The 18,648-nt window shown below is 38.3% G+C and overlaps 1 protein-coding gene across 7 annotated transcripts in view; it reads right to left on the bottom strand.

The window, feature by feature from the left end:
* Nucleotides 1–18,648, bottom strand: part of CRYZL1 (crystallin zeta like 1) — a 34,824-nt gene that overhangs the window by 9,238 nt on the left and 6,938 nt on the right. For 5 of the 7 annotated variants that reach the window (XR_006415901.1, XM_044442099.1, XM_044442104.1 and 2 more), the window contains 6 exons: nucleotides 16,343–16,415; nucleotides 11,750–11,794; nucleotides 8,092–8,160; nucleotides 4,967–5,100; nucleotides 4,467–4,592; nucleotides 1,870–2,041 (listed from right to left, as the gene is read on the bottom strand). Coding sequence is in view for 6 of the 7 variants with exons in the window: in XM_044442099.1 (XP_044298034.1) it covers nucleotides 1,870–2,041; nucleotides 4,467–4,592; nucleotides 4,967–5,100; nucleotides 8,092–8,160; nucleotides 11,750–11,794; nucleotides 16,343–16,415 (619 nt within the window). In the remaining variant the exon portion in view is untranslated. Of the gene's footprint in view, nucleotides 1–1,869; nucleotides 2,042–4,466; nucleotides 4,593–4,962; nucleotides 5,101–8,091; nucleotides 8,161–11,749; nucleotides 11,795–16,342; nucleotides 16,416–18,648 lie in introns of all 7 variants that reach the window. The other 2 variants (XM_044442102.1, XM_044442103.1) reach the window with 2 other exon arrangements.

Raw genomic sequence — 18,648 nt, 5'->3', positions numbered from 1 at the left:
GGCAACTCTATTTGCAAAAAATAAAAATATATATAAAATAAAAAGCCACCCTCCATAAATGCCAGTCTTTAAGATAATTTCTGGTTTCTGTACAATCTGTCAGTCACATTTTTAAATTCTGCAGTGCTACCTATTTTGGCAAAGATGCTTACATGATTCAGCTTTGCATACAAGTGCTTTGAAATGAGATTGATGTCATTTAAAATACAAGGTAAACATACGTTGGTTTCAGAGAAGCATTATTACAAATTCTTTCATGCTCCAAACCACATGGGAATTGTCAGTTAAATTCTGCATGGTGTAAAGCAGTAAAATCATGCAGTCTCACATATTGTGTTCTCTTACAACTTAAGACTTCTCTGAAGCCTGGACTGCTTCTATCTTAAGCTCAAGAGATTATCCATACCAAATTCCACAATTTGCCTTGGTCTTTTAAGCCTCAATCCTCTTGTTGTGATAGCTGGGAGAATAGTGGAAAAAATGGTCAGTGCTACATACATATAAGTCATTCACGATTTTCTGTCTCCATCAAACCTGTCCAAGAGTAGGCATTAATCTTTCACTGTTTTACAATTTTATACCCATCATTATCTTCTTGTTATGTACTGTTCCCTACTATAGTTGTTTGAAAACTTTATACGTAAATGCACATCTTTTAATCTCTGCTTCCAGTGTATACCCCTCTGAGCATCTCTGTCTCCATTGTCAATACATATATGTCTCCTAACATCTGGCAGCCAACACTGCAACCCAGACATGCACACCACCCAGTGCTAGAGTTCTTTCCCTAGAAAAATGCTCAGGCAGTTCATGGTCCTATGACAAAATAGTTTCCAATGCCCCCCAGAGTTGTCTCTCCCTAAGTAGTTCTACAGCTCAAATGAAAGCAGATATGGAAAGCAAGAGGCCAGTGGTCAACTAGGTGTCCACTCTCATTATTCTGTCCTCAGTTTTAGCCTTGGTCCCAGCCTGCATAAGAGGAGGTTTGGGGAAGAAAAACAAGGCAAAATGTGGGTACAAGGGGCTAGAGTCTAGACTGTAAATAAAACCAATATGTGAGACTGAAGAATGTGACATTGATGACATTATGGCAGGAGCCTTAACAGTTTCTATACCCTCTGGAGAATGAATGAATGAATTTATAAGGCCTAATTCTTTTCTTATAGTGAAACAATTTAGTAATTCTAAACTTTCCATTTTCAAAAATGAAGATCATTGAATTACATGAGCCTTGTGCAGTGGTGGCAGTAAAAAACTGTCACATAAAATTGCATTGTGTCCTATCAGCAGGCATGAAGTTATCTGTCTAATGGGCAACAGTCATTATTTATTATGAAAAGATTTTAAAGCTATCCTTCATGCAGAAGGTATCAAGACCTGAAAATGTTCATATAATTCTAAAATACAATAAAAAACATAGCCTTAAAACAATTTTAGAAGCATAATTGTAAAATGACAAACTATTCATGACATCAAATTCATGAGGAATACTGATATCCAGATAACAGATGTCTCTGGTCAGGATCTGCAGATTTAAAGATTTTTCTTTTGCATATACAACCATTATAAAAATGTTACAACCCTGAGTTCCAGTTTCTCATTAAATACCAGTTTAGGCAGAGCAGGAACATAGGTGACCTACCTATAGTAACTTTCAAATGGAAACTAAAATTCAAGATTGTAGGTCATTTCGGAAACTATTTCCCTTGTGCATAAAATAAGGTCTTAACCTTAGCTCTAGATCTGCTTCTGTGGTTTCATATTACATAAAGATTGTACAGAACAGGATGTAGTTTTATTATACAGGAGTTCTAAAATGAATTACTATAGAATTGGTTTCCTTTAATAACTAGAATTCTAAGCAATTACCTCCTGCATCAAGGATGATATCCACTCCCAATCCGCCTGTTTCCTCCAGGCAGCTTTCTGTCAGGTCATACTTTCCATCTGATTCATCTATAATATGAGCTAGATGAAATGCGAAGACAATTTTTAATATTTTGGGGGTGGTGTGGGGAGAAGCCAGCATACAGTTTCTGTTCTACAAAACAATAAAGAAATCAATATTTGCAACAAAATGAAAACTGCTTATGTTCCTCAACAGCGTTTATAATTAGTCAGTATACAGACAAGAAAACCATTACTGAAGAATAAGAACTTGATCTAAACTTTACCTACTATGAACAGATGAATTTCTTTTGTTTACAACAGGCTTTTAATCCAGTAAAAGGATCCTCTTGTTGGAAGAGGGAAAAAAGTGATGTGTAGAAATGGAAATTTGTCTATATTTGTAGTCAAATAGAAAGGGCATGGAGAAGATTATGACTCTTAAAATGACTGAAAAGTATTAGCTATGCAGATGATTTGGAAGAAAGGAAGCTGTTTCACATGTTAATGACTTTTGGAGAACAAGCAAAAAAAGGAGAAAGGCAGTGATACATTTTGCACATAGCAGTATCATATTGTGGATACATTCTGTGATCTTTTTGAATATTCATCCTTCAGTCAAGCTGATTGAAGGGTGCTATGTCCAAACCTGACACTATAGATTAATTGGGGTGTAAACCTACAGTTAACCAACAATCAGTATTTAAGTAAACTGTGGGTTGTTTAACTAATGCTTCATTTACAGTGTCTGGGTTCAAATGTCACTTAGCCATCTCTGGTTGGAGGCTGAATATTTAAAAAAAACTGTCAGGAAAGATTAAGATCCGCTGTGTTACATGTGAAAGGGTCCTTGGAGAGAAGTGCTTGTGTAGGAATGAGAGGATTAATGACAACTGCTTAGGCCTAGGGGAGTTGGGGGCAATAGTTGTTGCAGAACAAACTTGAGAAGGCTAGTTGAGGGAAGTACCCAGGGAAAGGATGAGAGAGAGAATTTTTAAAAGCTATCCACTGGCTCTGTTGCTGCTCCTCTAGTACAAACATATATGTTTTAAATGGGAAAGTTTGAGACTCCTGAGCATCTGTTCCTGGGTGAGTTTGATCCTCCAGCCTATTGAATTTGAATGACCTTCTATTAAAATATTTGCACTGTATATTGTAGAGGGTTTGTTTCCTCACACTTTCACTGAATTTTAAGCAGGAAGAGAAATTACATTCAAACAACTAGGTGCCATAGTGGCTACCCATTCCATTATATAGTAGTGTGAAATACAGAAGTTGCTTAAGTGAGTATCTACAACCTATTTCACTGTAACAGATACAACATTAACTGGAAATACTTCAGAATTAAGGGTCAAAGGAAGAACTGTGAACAGTCAAGAAGAAAAGTAAGTAAGATTAAAAATAAATGGCTGCGATAGAAGTCTGTTTTTTAAAAAAATCTTAAGTGGGTGGTTCTGATTAAATATTAAATAAATATCCCAGTATTGGGATGGGAGCCTTTTATCAGAAGCTTACACATATGTATGCATGATTTATGAACTCAGAATATGAGTAAAGCCCATCCGTTGTGCCCAATGGCATGTCAAGTGCAATACGCTTCCCCCACTTTTTTGCAATTCCTTCTGGGCAGGGACTACAATAGGAGATGTGGATCCGGGTCACATGTGATGGGCTGTTGCGGCTTAATTTACCCACAAATTGCCAAGCAGCCACAAGGAAGCACACTGCCTGTGGTGTTCTCATTTTCATGTTCAGTTAGACTATTATCAACATGTTCATATGTTGCAACCATAATGGGGTTAACTCTTAAACAACACAGAATGTCCGGGTTCAAACATCATAACAACCACCTAAAATACGGCAACTACAGAGTGTTAAGGCAGCATGCTCCTGTTCCTATCCAACAACTCACAAGTTTCAACAACTGAGAAATTGTCACAGGCAAACCTTGTCTTGTGGAGGAATTGGCATGCAGCCATATATGGATGGTATGGTACACTGGCCTGGTAGGTCATGTTATATAGAGATGCTGCAGTCTATATACTTCTTTTTTCAGAAGTAGCATGAAATCTAACTGTCATATGTTTTAATTTTTCCTTTTCAGACTTCATTGTGTCCAGGCCTTGAAATGTCTCATTTATTTAATATTTCAATACTGATTTATCATTATTCAAAGTATTTATGTATTTTCCTTCTTCAAAATTCATTATAAGGCTGTTATCTCCCGCCCCCCCCACACACACACACCACAGCGCAGTAAGTGAGACACAGTACTTAAAATGTTTTTGACTGGTGTGTAAAGTGTTGGCATCAAGCTTCCCTCCTTTAGGAGGAAATTCTGTAACTGGGGAATAAAAGCTGAGAAAGTCCTCTCCCGAACTGACATCAGTCTCACTTCTGAAGTGGGAGGCACTAAGAGAAGGGCACTAGTAGATGACTTTGGAGTTCAGACAAGGTAACAAGAGTATATAGTCATTCAGTTACCTGGGCTCTGACCCATTTAAGATTCATGAAAAGCACATGAATATGTCAAAATAAAAAGTTATTCATGTAGTTTAGTATCAAACAATGGAACTCACCCACTGTAACTCACCCACAGATGGTGTAAATCTCTCAAGATACTGCTTGTCTTCTTGGCTATACACAGTAGAAATTACTTTGGCTCCTCTGTGGTGTGCTAACTGAATAGCTATTGTACCAAATGGCTGTAGATGAAAAATAGACTGAGTATGTACACATGTTTCTGTATCTTATGTACTAGTGAAATAAAATATAGGGCCATATTTTCACTATAAGCCACATTAAGACTTATTCTAATAATGCCTCCCATTCCTGTACTCCTAATGAGACTAGACATGAACGTTGGGCTCACTTGCCTCAACTGCTGCTCCTCTTCTGCACCCTAAATACAGAAAAGCCTGAAAATTTTATGTTTGTACTTTGCTCCTTCAAAATAGGGAACATATGGTATTCTTTAAAATGATGATTCTAAGACAAACATACTAAATGTGAGTTTAAAAAATAACTTTCTCAAGTCATTTTTGTGATATTCCATAACAGCTCCCTTTCTTGTACCTACACTTGCTCCATCCATTACAAGAACAGTTTTTCCAGGAGAGACGTAGGAAAGATAATGCAGAGCTGTGTATGCACGAACACCATCCCGAATGATCCCTGCCGATTCAAGCCAGGGGACTTTTTCTGGTTTATGAACTGTTTCACAAGAGGGAAAAAATGTTGGATACAGATTTAAAAGCAGGATTAAAGGTTGCCATACTTAATACCATTATGAAAGAAAACATTCAGTTTGCACAATCTATTATGAAAACATTGACCAGTGTTCTTCCTCCCCAAACACGTAACAGTGCAATCCAACTGAGATGTCCATAAGCTTCTTGGAGAATTACAGGCATCACTTGCAGTGCAGGTGGAATGGCAGAGGCAACTCTCTCCTCCACATTCTGCACTTATACTAGACAGTTGCATTTGGACTTCTAACTGGGGTGCTTCAGAGAAGGATGAAAGATGGCTAGAGTGCCATCAGGATAACTCACAGCTTGGCCTGTTTTTCTCCCCTCCCCCTTTACTCCTTTTCTGAGGTTGCCTTTGTAAACTCCAAGAGCATCTGTCATGGTTCTTTTCATGCTGACTGTGAGGGAGGAGGGGAAAGAAATCAGAGGTACAATCCACAGCTACATGGTCAAAGCACTACCTCTGACAGAGATGGGAATATGAACAACCCTAGGCCCATCCAGATGAGGATTGCTACCTCCATTTAAAAATTGCAAATTTTACAAGTTTATTTACTTTGTTTTATTCTAAGACTGTCCCAAGCCCATTTGGTAGCAGACGGTATATAAAAGTTTTAAATAAATAGATAAATTTAAGTTTGAAATTATGTTACCAAAGCTGTAAGCTCTATCGTTTAAACAGTCTGCCAATAAGTGATTGATTATTCTATGGTACAATGTCTGATTTTATAATGGTAGAGTATCAAATAATTGTTTTATATTTGTATAAAATAATTCTAATTATTTTGTGGAACAAGGGTGTTTTTTTAAGAGCTATGGCTGAATTCAAAAGATGTTGAGAAAGAATATGGTATGTAATCAAAGGAATCCTAAAACTTGTTTCCGAGTTTCTACTAGAGCTTAGTTGAAGTTGTTCCAACCAGGATGGAGGCATGAAATTACAAAGGAAAAGGGGAAACATGACCTTGATTTGGAAAGGTTAGGCTACTAAACAACCTGAAAAAAGGACAGAATGATGAATTGGGAAATATCTCCAGGATAGTCAAAACATCAATATAGAGCACTATAGGAGCGTCTTAACACTACAGTGGATACTTCCACAGCTTTAATGTAATTGTTTCAGTTGAGAACTTTTAATTCCAAGCTTGATTGTGAGTATTGGGCCAGGATCAAATTTGTGCTGGCAAGTGTTATACAGGTTTGTCTTTTCCCTAAATATATATTGTTTTCTTTCTCTAACATTCCATTTCTCTCCTGTCCTTCTGTCACTGTAACTTTTAGAAAAAGAATGAGTAAAATAAAATTATCATTTAGATCAATACTATCTGAAACTCTGGATCTTAATAGCACAATTACATAAGTAAGGCGAGGAAAATGGATTATTTTATTTTATGGTAATAGAAGGTGAGGTGCATGTGGTGCACAGAAACATGTATCTACTGTTCAGATATTATTCTAGCTATCTATGGAATACAGAAAACTCTCTGATAGTGGATTAGACTATTTGTCAATCTAGTCCAGAATTGCCATGCTGACCAGTGGGAGGATGTGACCTACTTTTCTGCAGAAATTCTGCAATTCTGGCAGCAGCAGAAGAAGGATACAGCCTATGAGTCTATGAGTTTACTTTCCTGTTAGGCAATGCAGGAAAAATAACTTTAAAGATATTTATTTTATCTGATACCAGACAGCGATCAAGTGACAAAACTGAAAGTGAAAATTCCTAAAGTTCTATAATTGTATCCAAATATCCATTGCCTGGATTATATCAACTATAATATAGGAGGCTTATAAAGTTTAAAGCACTATCACAATATCATTAAATACTACTAATAAGCTCGAGTTGCATAAGTGGATGAAATACTGGCAGCGTAAAATGGCTTAAATCCAAAAGTGCACTCCCTCAAAAGGAAACCATTTCTGCTCATGGAAGGGTTATTTCTGACTCAGCAAAAGAGTGTTTCATGAGAAAAGTGAACTGAAATCCAGAGGTGTTAAGTAACCACAAACCCTTGCACAACTATCTACATAGGACTTTATTATTTTTCTCTGAATTCTTTCACTATGTATAGCTTACTGCCCTTATATGTTTGAAAAATGAGCCCTAATAAATAAGATGTACACGCTTTGTTATTACAAAGGAGACCAAAACCCCCTTCCTACTGCAAAACAATCTTTCCAATAGGAAACTGCATATGTCCCAACTATTAGGGCTTACTTCACAATGGGGAATATCTTTAAAACAAGATGCACCCCTCTACCTCCTGACAACACATTAAACGGTTGTCTAAATTAAACACATTAATTTAAACACATTAAATATACCATGCCTACACACTACAGCCTTGGATCATACATAATTATTTATATACTATGATGTTTCAGATACTTCACTGAATTAAAATTTTCACTAATGCTTGAACAACAGTTCAGAACAGTGCTAAATCTGGATCTAACCAAACCCAACACTGTTTTTCTCATATTTTTGATCTTCTGGATTTACCTACAGTTTTTTTCCCTTTCTTTGATTTGTGAAACCAAGTTATATTACTCTAAAATAAAAGAATGCCCTGGAATAAAAGATGAAGTGTGGGAGGAAATGCAAGCTCAAAACAACAGTAATTGTTGCTTTCAAAAATATTTGCTCTGAATTTTCAATCAGTAGGAAGACTGAGTGAAGCAACAAGAGAAGAAACTTAATAGAAAGGGATGAGTCAGCTCTTGTGGTATCTATCTGAAGATTATGTAATTTGCTGAATAGTATGTATTCCAGCTATTGTTTAGGAAAAGATTATAAAGTATTTACATTTCAATGGAAGATAATAAACTTTTAAGAATACTTGAGCATTGATCATTACCTATACATTAAACAAGAAGTTTGTCTTAGTTTTTTTTTAAAGGGTTACTTTGGCTCTGGACTCATTACCTTTGCTGACTAACACACAATACATACCTAAATAATGTTCATGAACTAGAATATGTTCACACAGACCAGACTCTTCTGAATCCAGTGGCAAAATTCCTGTGAAATCAAAACAAAACCCTCTTGCTTGAGCCAAACAGATCAAATATTACATATCTAATCTAACTCATTTGGCTGATCATCACTATTACCATATTTCAGTTCTAAATAGTGCAGATGCAAGAGATAAAGCTGGGAACACGGCAAACCTTTCCTAAGTGCCCCTGCTATAATAAGATGGGCTCAAAGCCATATGCTCATCTCCCTGCACACCATTTAACACAAATATTATAGAATGGAATCAGAATCATATTTTAGGTGAAAATTAAAAGGGAATCTAATTAAAGTGCACTAGAGTACCTATAAATGATGGTTACAAAAATGAGTATTGAAACATTATTGTGTACTTTCCTTGGAAGCTTCTTCATGAATGTACCTGAAACTTGCCTTGTGGCAAGGATGGGGAACATAAGGCCCCTACTCTCATCAGACCTACCCACCACTGGCCATAGTGAAGAATCATGGGAGCCCAGCATTTGCAGGCCAGCATCTGGGACCCATACATTACCCATCCTTGCCTTCGGCAAAAGGATTCTGATACACTGGAAGAAGTGAACAGGGAGGGTGGAAACCACATTAGCAGAGAAACCACCTGGACATCTGTCAGGCATATTTACACACACACACAAACTTGAAGCATGGAAACCATGCAGGGTTGCTTGTTGTGACCTGTGAACCCAGCCAAATGCTTTGACTGAAGTGGAAGTCATCAGGAAGTCAGCATTGTGGCAGAAAATAATTCCGTCCTTTCTTTTTTTTGGTAGAAAACCATGTACAAGAGTCCACTCACAAAGTACAGAGCTCATTAAATTGGCAAGCTGACTTAGCCACTAGAAAGGCCAAAAAGAGAAGAGTTTTACAGTGAGAGCTTCCAGTACCACCGAAAGATCGGTACTGGAAAGGGGGAGAAGAGGTTTAATGGGAGATGCAATACTATGAGTGTCTCCAAGAAACTGTTTCAATTGGGAGAAGGGAGGAGGATACTGCAGCCATGTAAACGCTAAGAAAAGAAAGTCTTAACCCCGTTTGAAGCAGAGCTAGCAGGAAGAATAGAACATGGTGACCAAAAGAGATGGAGCGACTGAGGCCTTTTAAAAACATTAAACAAGGGAAGGCCTTCCATTTTCTTGCATAAGAAGCCCCGGGGGGGGGGGGCAGGGGTAAGTATACAAACAACATCTAATACCATCTGCATCAAAGGTTTGAATTTGGTGAAGTCTCAATCTTATAAGGCAGATCCAAGTGTCAAATGCAACTTTGATCCTGTGTTAGCAAACTCAGGATAGGAGATGAAGAAACTGTCCTTTCAAATTATGCAGGAGGGAGGCAAACCAAGGCTGTTGTCACCACCATAGAGCAATCAGGATACAGTTTGTCCTGCGCTGTCCTCCTGCATTTTCATAAAGACCTTACCTTGATCAACGGCAAGAATGGTGGAAACCATAGAATAGGGACCATGAAGCCATTTGGTCCAATCCCCACCTTTTGCAGGACACCAATTTGCACTATCCCAATTTGCACTATCCCGCTCAGATGGAAGATGCAGAACAGTCCATTTAGCCATCGAAAAAGGAAAGCATCATCTAGGGAATCTGTGCTGATTCCAGCAAGAGTGCAGAACTACTGATGTATCACATTCTCCTGGGTGGCAAAGAGGACTATGAGAGGAATATCCCATCAATGAGAAGAATATTCCATTAGGAGGGAGGTCCTAACCTTCACATCCAGATTCCATTTCTGGGACAACTGGCAAGAATGTCCGAGGGAGTCTGCCAGAAGGTTGTTGATATGGGCTATAGGGATGGCTGAAAGCATCTTGTTTTGTTGAATGGTTCAATTCCAAAGGTTGAGCAAGTGAGTCTTGAAGATTATGTACCTCGTTTGCTGATGTAGCAGACTACTGTCATGTTATCCACAATAATTTAGATGTGATAACGAATGATTTCTGACTCAAAAGCATGCAAGGAGTTCCAAACTGTTAGCAACTTGTTGAATGTTGGTGTAATGTTTCTTAGCTTGAGACTTTGTCTTTGAACTGTCAACCTTAACACTAACCCTAGCCCTGAAGAAATGCATCTAGGGACATGTGCACTATGATAATGGAGGAGTGTTCCTGCCCAAATTTTCTCAAGTATAGAAGCTCCCTGCATCGGGGCCCCATGAAAGCACTGAGCCCCTGTGTGTGGTACACAGAGACCACAAAGAACTTAAGAAATAGTAGCTCCCACAGCTGCTTAGGGAGGGGATGATTACCAGTAAAGTTGTGGCTGGAAAGGGAAAATTTAAACCCTTCTTCCCTGAACTGGATTTCCATCAAAAAGCAGATACCCTCAGCTCAAGGGGAAAATATCAAGATGCAGTTGCTATGGCTTTAGTGTAATGTGTAGTTTGATTCTTGTGTTCCAGTTTCAATGCTCTGAGACAGGCTTCTGTGGGAGAACTAGCTGGTCAGTTGAAATCTGATGGGAATTTTCTACAAGTTCTAAGCCAGCACTTGATGGAAAAGAGCAGGCAGAAAATCAGTTCTTCACTGGCTGATGGGATCTGAGCTAGCAGTGACTGATCAAATAAGGGATCTTGGGGTTGTGGTACACAGCTCAATGAAAATATCAACTCAGTGTGTAGCTCTTGTGAAAAAGGAAAACTTATGTTAGGCATAAGTAGGAAAGGAACTGAAAGTAAAGCTTCCAAGATTGGGCTTCCTTTATACAAATGTTGGTGCATATTGTGTTCAGTTCTGGTCACTGTACCTGAAAAAGGACATTACTGAGTTGGAAAAAGGACAGAGAAGGGCAACTAAAATGATGATGAGGTTGGAGCAACTCCCCTATGAGGAACAATTACAACAATTGGGATAGTTTTCTTTCTCTATCATAATACTAAAACCCAGGGTCATCCCATGAAGTTGCTTGGTAGACCATCCAGGACAGATAAAAGGGAAGATTTATTCTCACAACACATAGTTAAAGTATGGAATTCAATGCCACAATGCCACAGTGATGGCCACCAATCTGGATGGCTTTAAAAAGGGATTCAACAAATTAATGGAGAAGCTATCTATAGCTAGTAGTCTTGCTGGCTATGTGCTGCCTCCATTATCAGAGTCAGCATGGTTGTGTACATCACCATGAGGAGCTTGGGCAGGCTGAAGTCTTGTACACATCCTGCTTAGCAGATCCTGCAGGCAGCTGGTTTGCCACCATGTGAACAGAGTACTGGACTGGATAGACCATCAGTCTGATCCAGTATGGCTTTTTTATGTTTGTTCAAGAGGGAGGAAAAGTTTTTGCAATTTATCTCTTAAGTGCCACTACAGCACTTCCATTGTGGCTGACAATGGCATTCACCTACTTGCAGCTTGGCCACAGTGGCCAGTCTTTCTGCTGCCCTGGTGAAACAGCTCTGTAGACTTTTTGCTTGACCATGGGTTGCTGTGTTGTTTGAGTACAGATGACAAAAGAAGCCACACAAAGTAAATCCTACAGTGAGCCTGTGTTTGTTGGGGTGGCTTGCTGGTAAACATTTCTAACAGGTTAAACAATTCTTACAGGTTAAAAGGATTAGCTGATGAAATAAAGCAACAACTTACCCACTACTTCATCATGTGGCTGAAAGGAGGACACTTTATTTCCAGCTAGCAAAAAGAACATAAAAGGATAATAAAACAGAGAAGTTACTCAATTTGTAATCTATACATGATAATAATAATTCACGTTACAAAAGGAATGCCCAAACAGTAACACATTCACAAACAAAAAGTACCAATCCTGCAGAAAGCAGTGCAAAGAACTAAAGGCAAATGAGCAGAATCATAAAAAAGCATGAAAGGCAAAATCTCTAGGGTCACTGTTGACCTAAGATAAACACCAATATTGAGCATAAGCAAACCAAATCCAACAATCAAATAGAAGGAACTATAACTAGATGCATCAGAATCCCAGTATTCCATTCCTGGTTATAGCAACTACAAATTTCATAGGCAAGCTTTACAAACTGTCAACCAAGAAAACTAACTACATGCCACAGACTTGCTAAAGTTCCTGTTACGGTGTCTATCTGGAGCTACATAAAATGACAGGGTACAATGACCAGACTTGCAAAACATCCTAAACCACTAGAGGTGGCTGGCCATCTTTGCTAGGAGGTGGTTTATACGCTACCTTGGGATAGGTTAGGAACCATTCCAAAAAGCGGTGACTTGTTATTGGATTTAGTAAACCCACTATTGCTTCGTATGTCATCTGAACCTGGATGACACACCAAGCCATGATCAAACCAGAAGATGACAGAGCCTTTTGGCCAGAGTGGCAAAAAAGAGCTGATGCCCCTGGCCAAGGAACTCTGGCCACTGACAACTGGAAAAGTGCCCAAGTGGCACTTTGTACAACTAGCTTTCCCTTACCTTCTGCCTACTCAGGGAAGTCCCTTGGTATCTGAAGGAACATGGAGGGAAAAAGTTCCACCATGTGCTATCTGCTCAACTGACAGTACTGGGGGTGCAGTACACCATAGAAAAGGGGGACACACTTCCTTGTGAAGTGAAAAGGCTGTAGCAGGAGGTGAGCAAAGTGTTCAGCCTCCCCAGAGAGGAGGCAGCCAATTAGTGTATGCTTCATTTACCATCATGCTGCCCACTGCATACTGCCTGGGGAAACAGCAGGCAGAGCCAGCAGGAAACAAGAGCCAGTTGGCCAGGACAAGCAAAAGGGAAGAAGAGCTAGGTTCAATGAGGAAAGGAAGAAGGGGTGCCAAGTCGCCTGGCACTGCATTGCACTTTCTGTCAAGAAAGCACTGTGCCAGGAGGCTTGGGACTTCCTCTCACTCTGTGCCAGTGCTCACCTAAGCAGTCCCATTCTCTCAGCATTGGCAGAAGCATGGGATTGGTAAGCAGGTGACAGATACAAAGGTGCCCACTTTTGGCAGCCATCATGTGCACTAAGACCAACCCCCCCACACACCAAATAATAACCACCCCCACCCCCAGATGCATATTATCACAAGCTAGAAAATCCAAGGAAGAAATAAAAGCATTCAAGAGTTCTGGCTGTGCATTCACAGCATACTGTGTTTTGCAGTGCAGTTCTCTTATGGCCCCTGAACTTCAAACTTCTAAGGAATACCAAATAGACTTAACGTCACTGCATTACTACTTTAGCTATAATTTCTGTAGAAAGACTGAGAGTATCTATAAAAGATATAAAAAACTATAAAAGCAAGAATATGTAAGTGGGCAATTGCTAAGGAAGTGCAACACAACAGATTTGATTTCAAAAGAGGCAACTTCAACAAAAAATGACAATATTGGAAAAAGAAACCTGAAAATGAAACTTAAGCTAGTCTCCCTAGAATGCTTGAGAAATATTTTAAACTGCAATAAAAGAAACTTGGCTAGAAAGTATCCTGTAGATCAGGAAATACTACGAAATTCAAGACAGTTCCACCATGGTTAACAAGCAGAGTCAAATAAACTATTCAAAATGAGAAGTCTTCTTCAGGAAATGGAAGTCCTGCCCAGATGTGAACAAAAGGTACAGAAACTCTGGGAAAAAAGAATACAAGCTGAGAATAAGGCAACATGGTTTCTTCCAAATGTTTTGAACTATAACCCTCTCTGGCCCCAACCAGCATGGCCAATGGTTGGAAGGATTATAACTCTCATCCCAAACTTCTGGAGGGTATCAGGTTGTCCTCCCTTCCAATAAGAAATGCAGCATTTAAGGAACATACTGCTAAAACATTAAAACTAAAAACAAAAACCATGCAAATATGTCAGGAACAAGAAACTAGTGATATCAGCAGTCTGTTGGCCAACAATCAAGTTAAAATGTGTGCTAAGGAGAAGGATGAGTCAGCACAGAAACGGAACAAAGTATTTGCATATGTCTTCACTGTAGAAGATTTAGGGCCAGTATTTGCACCAGAGTTAGAATTTTCTAGAAGATTCTCTGGAATCGAGGGAAATAGTGATATTAGCTTTATTGTCAAATCAGAAACAAAGAATTCACCAGGGCCAAATGATACCCATACAAAGGTTCTTAAATGTGAAATTGCTGAACTTCTAACAAAAATATGTTAATACACTTATTTGCTTCTACACCCAAGTAGCCAGTGTAACAATTTTTAGAAAGAGATTCAAGAAGGATCCAGAGATTGCAGACTAGTTAACTTAGTAACTCTCTAAGTTAATTGGTAGAAAGCAATGTAAAAGATAAAATTATAAATTGTACAGGACAAGTTGCTGAAGAAAAATCAGCATGGCCTAAGTTCTGACTCACTAACCTATGGAAACTCTTTGGGAATATTAACAGGTGTGTGGATGGGATGATCCAGTAGTCACTGAAAACTTAGAAGACACGGCTCAAGAGGATGCTTCCTCTTATGAACAGAGACCACAGAATAATGCCACAATTCTCACAATGGAAGGAAGAACCAGAAGGATCATTGTTTGTCACTTGTGGTTATGGGCAAGCAGTATGGTCACCAAGTTGCAGATGACATGAATTATTTATGATGTTAAAAACAAAAAGGGATTGCTAAGAGCTCCAAAACTAGGTGAATGGGTATTAAATTAGAAATGATTATTCACATATATGTAAACTAGCATATACTGAGATGAGACATCCTAACTTCACATATATAATGATGGTCGTCTGAGCTGGGCATGACTGACCAGGAAAGGGATCATGGTGAAGGGCTGAATAGCTCAATGAGGACACTGATCCTCTGTGCAACAAATGTGAAAAAGGTAGAGATAATTAAGCCAGATACTGAAATTAAAATTGACAAGATCACATTGCCATTATACTAACATATGGTGTGATCATATTTAGTATATCGCAGTATATACAATGTTAGTCCTATTTAGAATTGATTCCAGGTTAAATTAGACTATCATTGGATTCAACTCCCCCTCCAAAAAAAAGTTGCTCCACAAAAAAGGATACTGGAAAAAGAGCTAGAAAAGTACACAAAAAGGAAAATAAAATGTTGAGAAGGCTGAAGCAACTCCCTTCCAAGGAAAGATTACACTATTTGAGGTTATTTAGCTTAGAAAAGAGGCAAGGAATGGGGGGGGCATGGTAGAAATGTATAAAATTATGCATGCTGTGGATGAGGTAGACAGCAATTTCTTCTTCCTTCTTTGTAATAGCAGAATCAGAATCATCCAGTGAAGTTGAATTACGGAAGAGTTGGGTCAGTAGAAGGAAAGGATGCTTTTCCACAGTGATTAGGTTACAGAATTTTCTTCCCCCAAAATTGGCTAAGGCAACTTGGATGGCTTTAAAACAAAATTAGATTAACTTCATGAAGGATAGACCATTTGTGGCTGCTAGCCATAACAGAAAATTAGGTCAGAAGCAACACACCTCTGAATCCCGGCAACTAAACAACAGCAGGACAGGCCTATTGCCCTGATTTCCTTGTGAGCTTTTGACAGGTCTCTCATTGGGAAATAGTATTAGACTAAATAGAATATTTGGCCTGATCCAGTAGAACTTTTATGCTTTATGAATTTTTATGTATGTGCATTTATGTCAGTTTTTGATGGTAATAAAGATATTACAATAAATATTACAGTTTACAGTTAAATACGGTGACTGCTCTGGCCACAATAGTATTAAGAATGGACTATCACCAGAGCACAACATGGACTGAGGGATTTTGGGGGGATATTATAAAATAAAGAATGATTCCCAGGGCTTGGAAGCCATAGCTAATTAGTGGCAATAAAGGTTCAAATCAAATTTAGAAGAAAAGGCCTGTCCTGCACATATGCCACCCCCGCACAATCTAGAATTGGGGTGGTAGGCATATTTTGCCCATACTGCAGTACTACTGCTAATTAATATTTCACCATCAATTAATGGGAGCCATTCCTTTATATAAGAGAAAGTAAGGGGATAAAGCCAGAAACACAAGCAGATAAAGCTAACCTATCTCTTTTCCCCTAATATCCCCAGCTGTTAAAGATTAAACCAGCTACAATTTGCATAGCTATATTCTGGCCTTTATTTTTTGGTTGCAAGTGGAATGGAATATTAGGAGAAGGTCTCACAACATTGAAAACCAGCTTTTATATGAAAAAGTTGGATGGTTCAATTTTGAATAGTTCAAATACTGTTTACACTTCATTTTTCAGTGTCAAGGAGAACAGTAATATTATGGTAATTAGTATACTTACTTTCCAACACAACACCAGCAATTTCCCTTCCAACAGGCAGAAATTCCTTCTCCATCTTGATTTCTGACAGAAGCTATTTCAATTAATGGTTAGAACAGCTATTGTCAAGAGCAATACATTTGCACATATCACAACAGTAAAAAGCCATCATAACTTCCTCTACAACTCTACTAAAACAACCTGTTCCTAATTATCCAAAATAGTAGGATGAGAAAGATAGGTAATATAGCTCAGCAATCCTGAAATTCTATGCACACTTTCCAAAGAGTAAGTCATTATACATTTGCTTAATGCATAGGATTGTACTATAGATCTAGTGTGCTTAATAATACCGGTAGTCTCTGGGTTATGAATGAGTGCAATTCTTAAGAAAATGGAAATTCATTTTTAAGTCAAATTTTATGCAAATCAGATCACATATAGTCAACCCTCCATCTTGGCAGAAGTTAGGAATGCAGGACCCTTTTAAAGCGGAAAACCCAGACTTACTAGTGCCTCCTCTTTGCAAAAAGGAAATGCTGGAAAGATTTCCCTCTCCAGATGGGCATCTTTGGAGGCTTCCCCTCTCTCTATGGTGATGCTTTTGAGGTCCTCCCTTGTTCTCTTTTTGCTTCCTGTCTATGGTGATGACAATTTCCTGCATTTTTTTTTTTTTTGCAAATTAATAGGCTTCGTTGTTCATATGGGTTGTTCGTAACTCGGGGACTGCCTGTACATTCTTGGTTGTGGAAGCCTAGTACTTCACAATGGCTAAGCCCTGTTTATTGTATATAGCAAAAATGAATCCCCCTAGGGAAAAATTAGACACTGAACACTCATCTGTTAATACTTCAGATTTTGCCTGACACTTGCAATTTTAAATGTAGTGATAAAATCTTTATTTTCAATTTAGAATTTAGCTTATTTATTATGCATACACATTTTTCTATCAGTAATTTTAATAAATTTTGCCATGCAATTTACAATAGCTGACACTCATCTTATTTTGTTTATTCTGCTCCTCTGTGCAATCCTGTACATGTCTACTCAGAAATAAGTCTCCAGTGACGGATATGTGATGTTGGGAAAATTCAGATAAATCCTGGTAGAAAAAGGTTGCTTATATGTGCCTTTGTGTTATAAAATGCCCCGAGGCTTTGTTGCGATGGGGGCGGCATAGAGATGTTTTAAATAAAATAAAATAAATAAAATCAAACCTGTGCCCCAAGCTCCAAGCCAGGTTACTGTTTAGCATTGCTGTTCCTTAAAGATGGAACTCTTAGCTGGACTGAGAAGCTGCTGCAGGCTAATACTATCAGTGGGGAAATACTGGTGTGCTGAGGCAAAGACATTCATTTGTTTCTCAATAGACCCATTTAATCATCTAGCTCAACAGAGGCAAGTGCCAGTGTAGTTGCCAAACCAGTTTTCCTGAATGGCTCCTCAATCAAACATATTTGCATTTTTAAGCAGACACAAGCTGATCCAAACTGTCAGGAATTTACTGAATTGTCAATAAGGCTACATCAGGGAAATTTTCTATTCTATTGTCATGGGCTTTTCTGATTGGTTTAGAGTATTGTTTTGTGTATGAAGACATCAAGATGTTATTATGTTAACATATCTGGAAACCTAATACTCTGCATGTGACTGGAAGGTTATAAAAATGTCTGTGCATGGGTTATGATTTTGTAGTTGGTGGTGGAGACCACTACCTGGTAGTATGCTGTCATAAGTAACTGCAAGAGGCCTGGGTGATCTCACCAATAAAAATGCTGGGGTTCAAGGTGATTCAATCTTCCCTGCGGGACCAATTCATTCTCACCTTTGGTAAAGAGACTCTGACAGTGGCTTACTTCCAGGAAAGCATGTATAGGATTGCTGGCCTCATGTGCTGGTCTAGACAAATATCAAATACATACTAACAAACCACATTTGTAAGTTTTCAGTTTTCTTTTTAAAAAATGAAATTTTAAAAGTTAAAAAGAAGGCAATATGTTAAGTGTATTTAATAGCAGATATAATACACAGGCTTTCATGTGTATTCATTTGCCAGGCCAAAGAGGTCCGCCTGGCACCGTCATTACTGGTTTTTCGGCGCCAGGTAAAGACCTTTTTATTTAAACATCATTTTAATTGTTAAAATATATGATCTGGCCAGGGCAACCCTTCTCTTTTCTCCTCCTATATTTTTTATTTACTTATTTTATACTGTTAATTTTAATTTTATATTATTATGTTTGTATCTCAGTGTATTTTTTGTATTTTTGTATTTAATGGTAATTTATTATGTTCTATTGTATTTCAATGTATTTTATTGTGTTGTA

This window comes from Varanus komodoensis, unplaced genomic scaffold (assembly GCF_004798865.1).
Source record: "Varanus komodoensis strain SLA01 unplaced genomic scaffold, ASM479886v1 scaffold4, whole genome shotgun sequence".
Taxonomy (NCBI): Eukaryota; Metazoa; Chordata; class Lepidosauria; order Squamata; family Varanidae; genus Varanus; species Varanus komodoensis.
The sequence above is the reverse complement of the archived record's forward strand: the minus strand, read 5'-3'. Positions and strand labels throughout refer to the sequence as shown.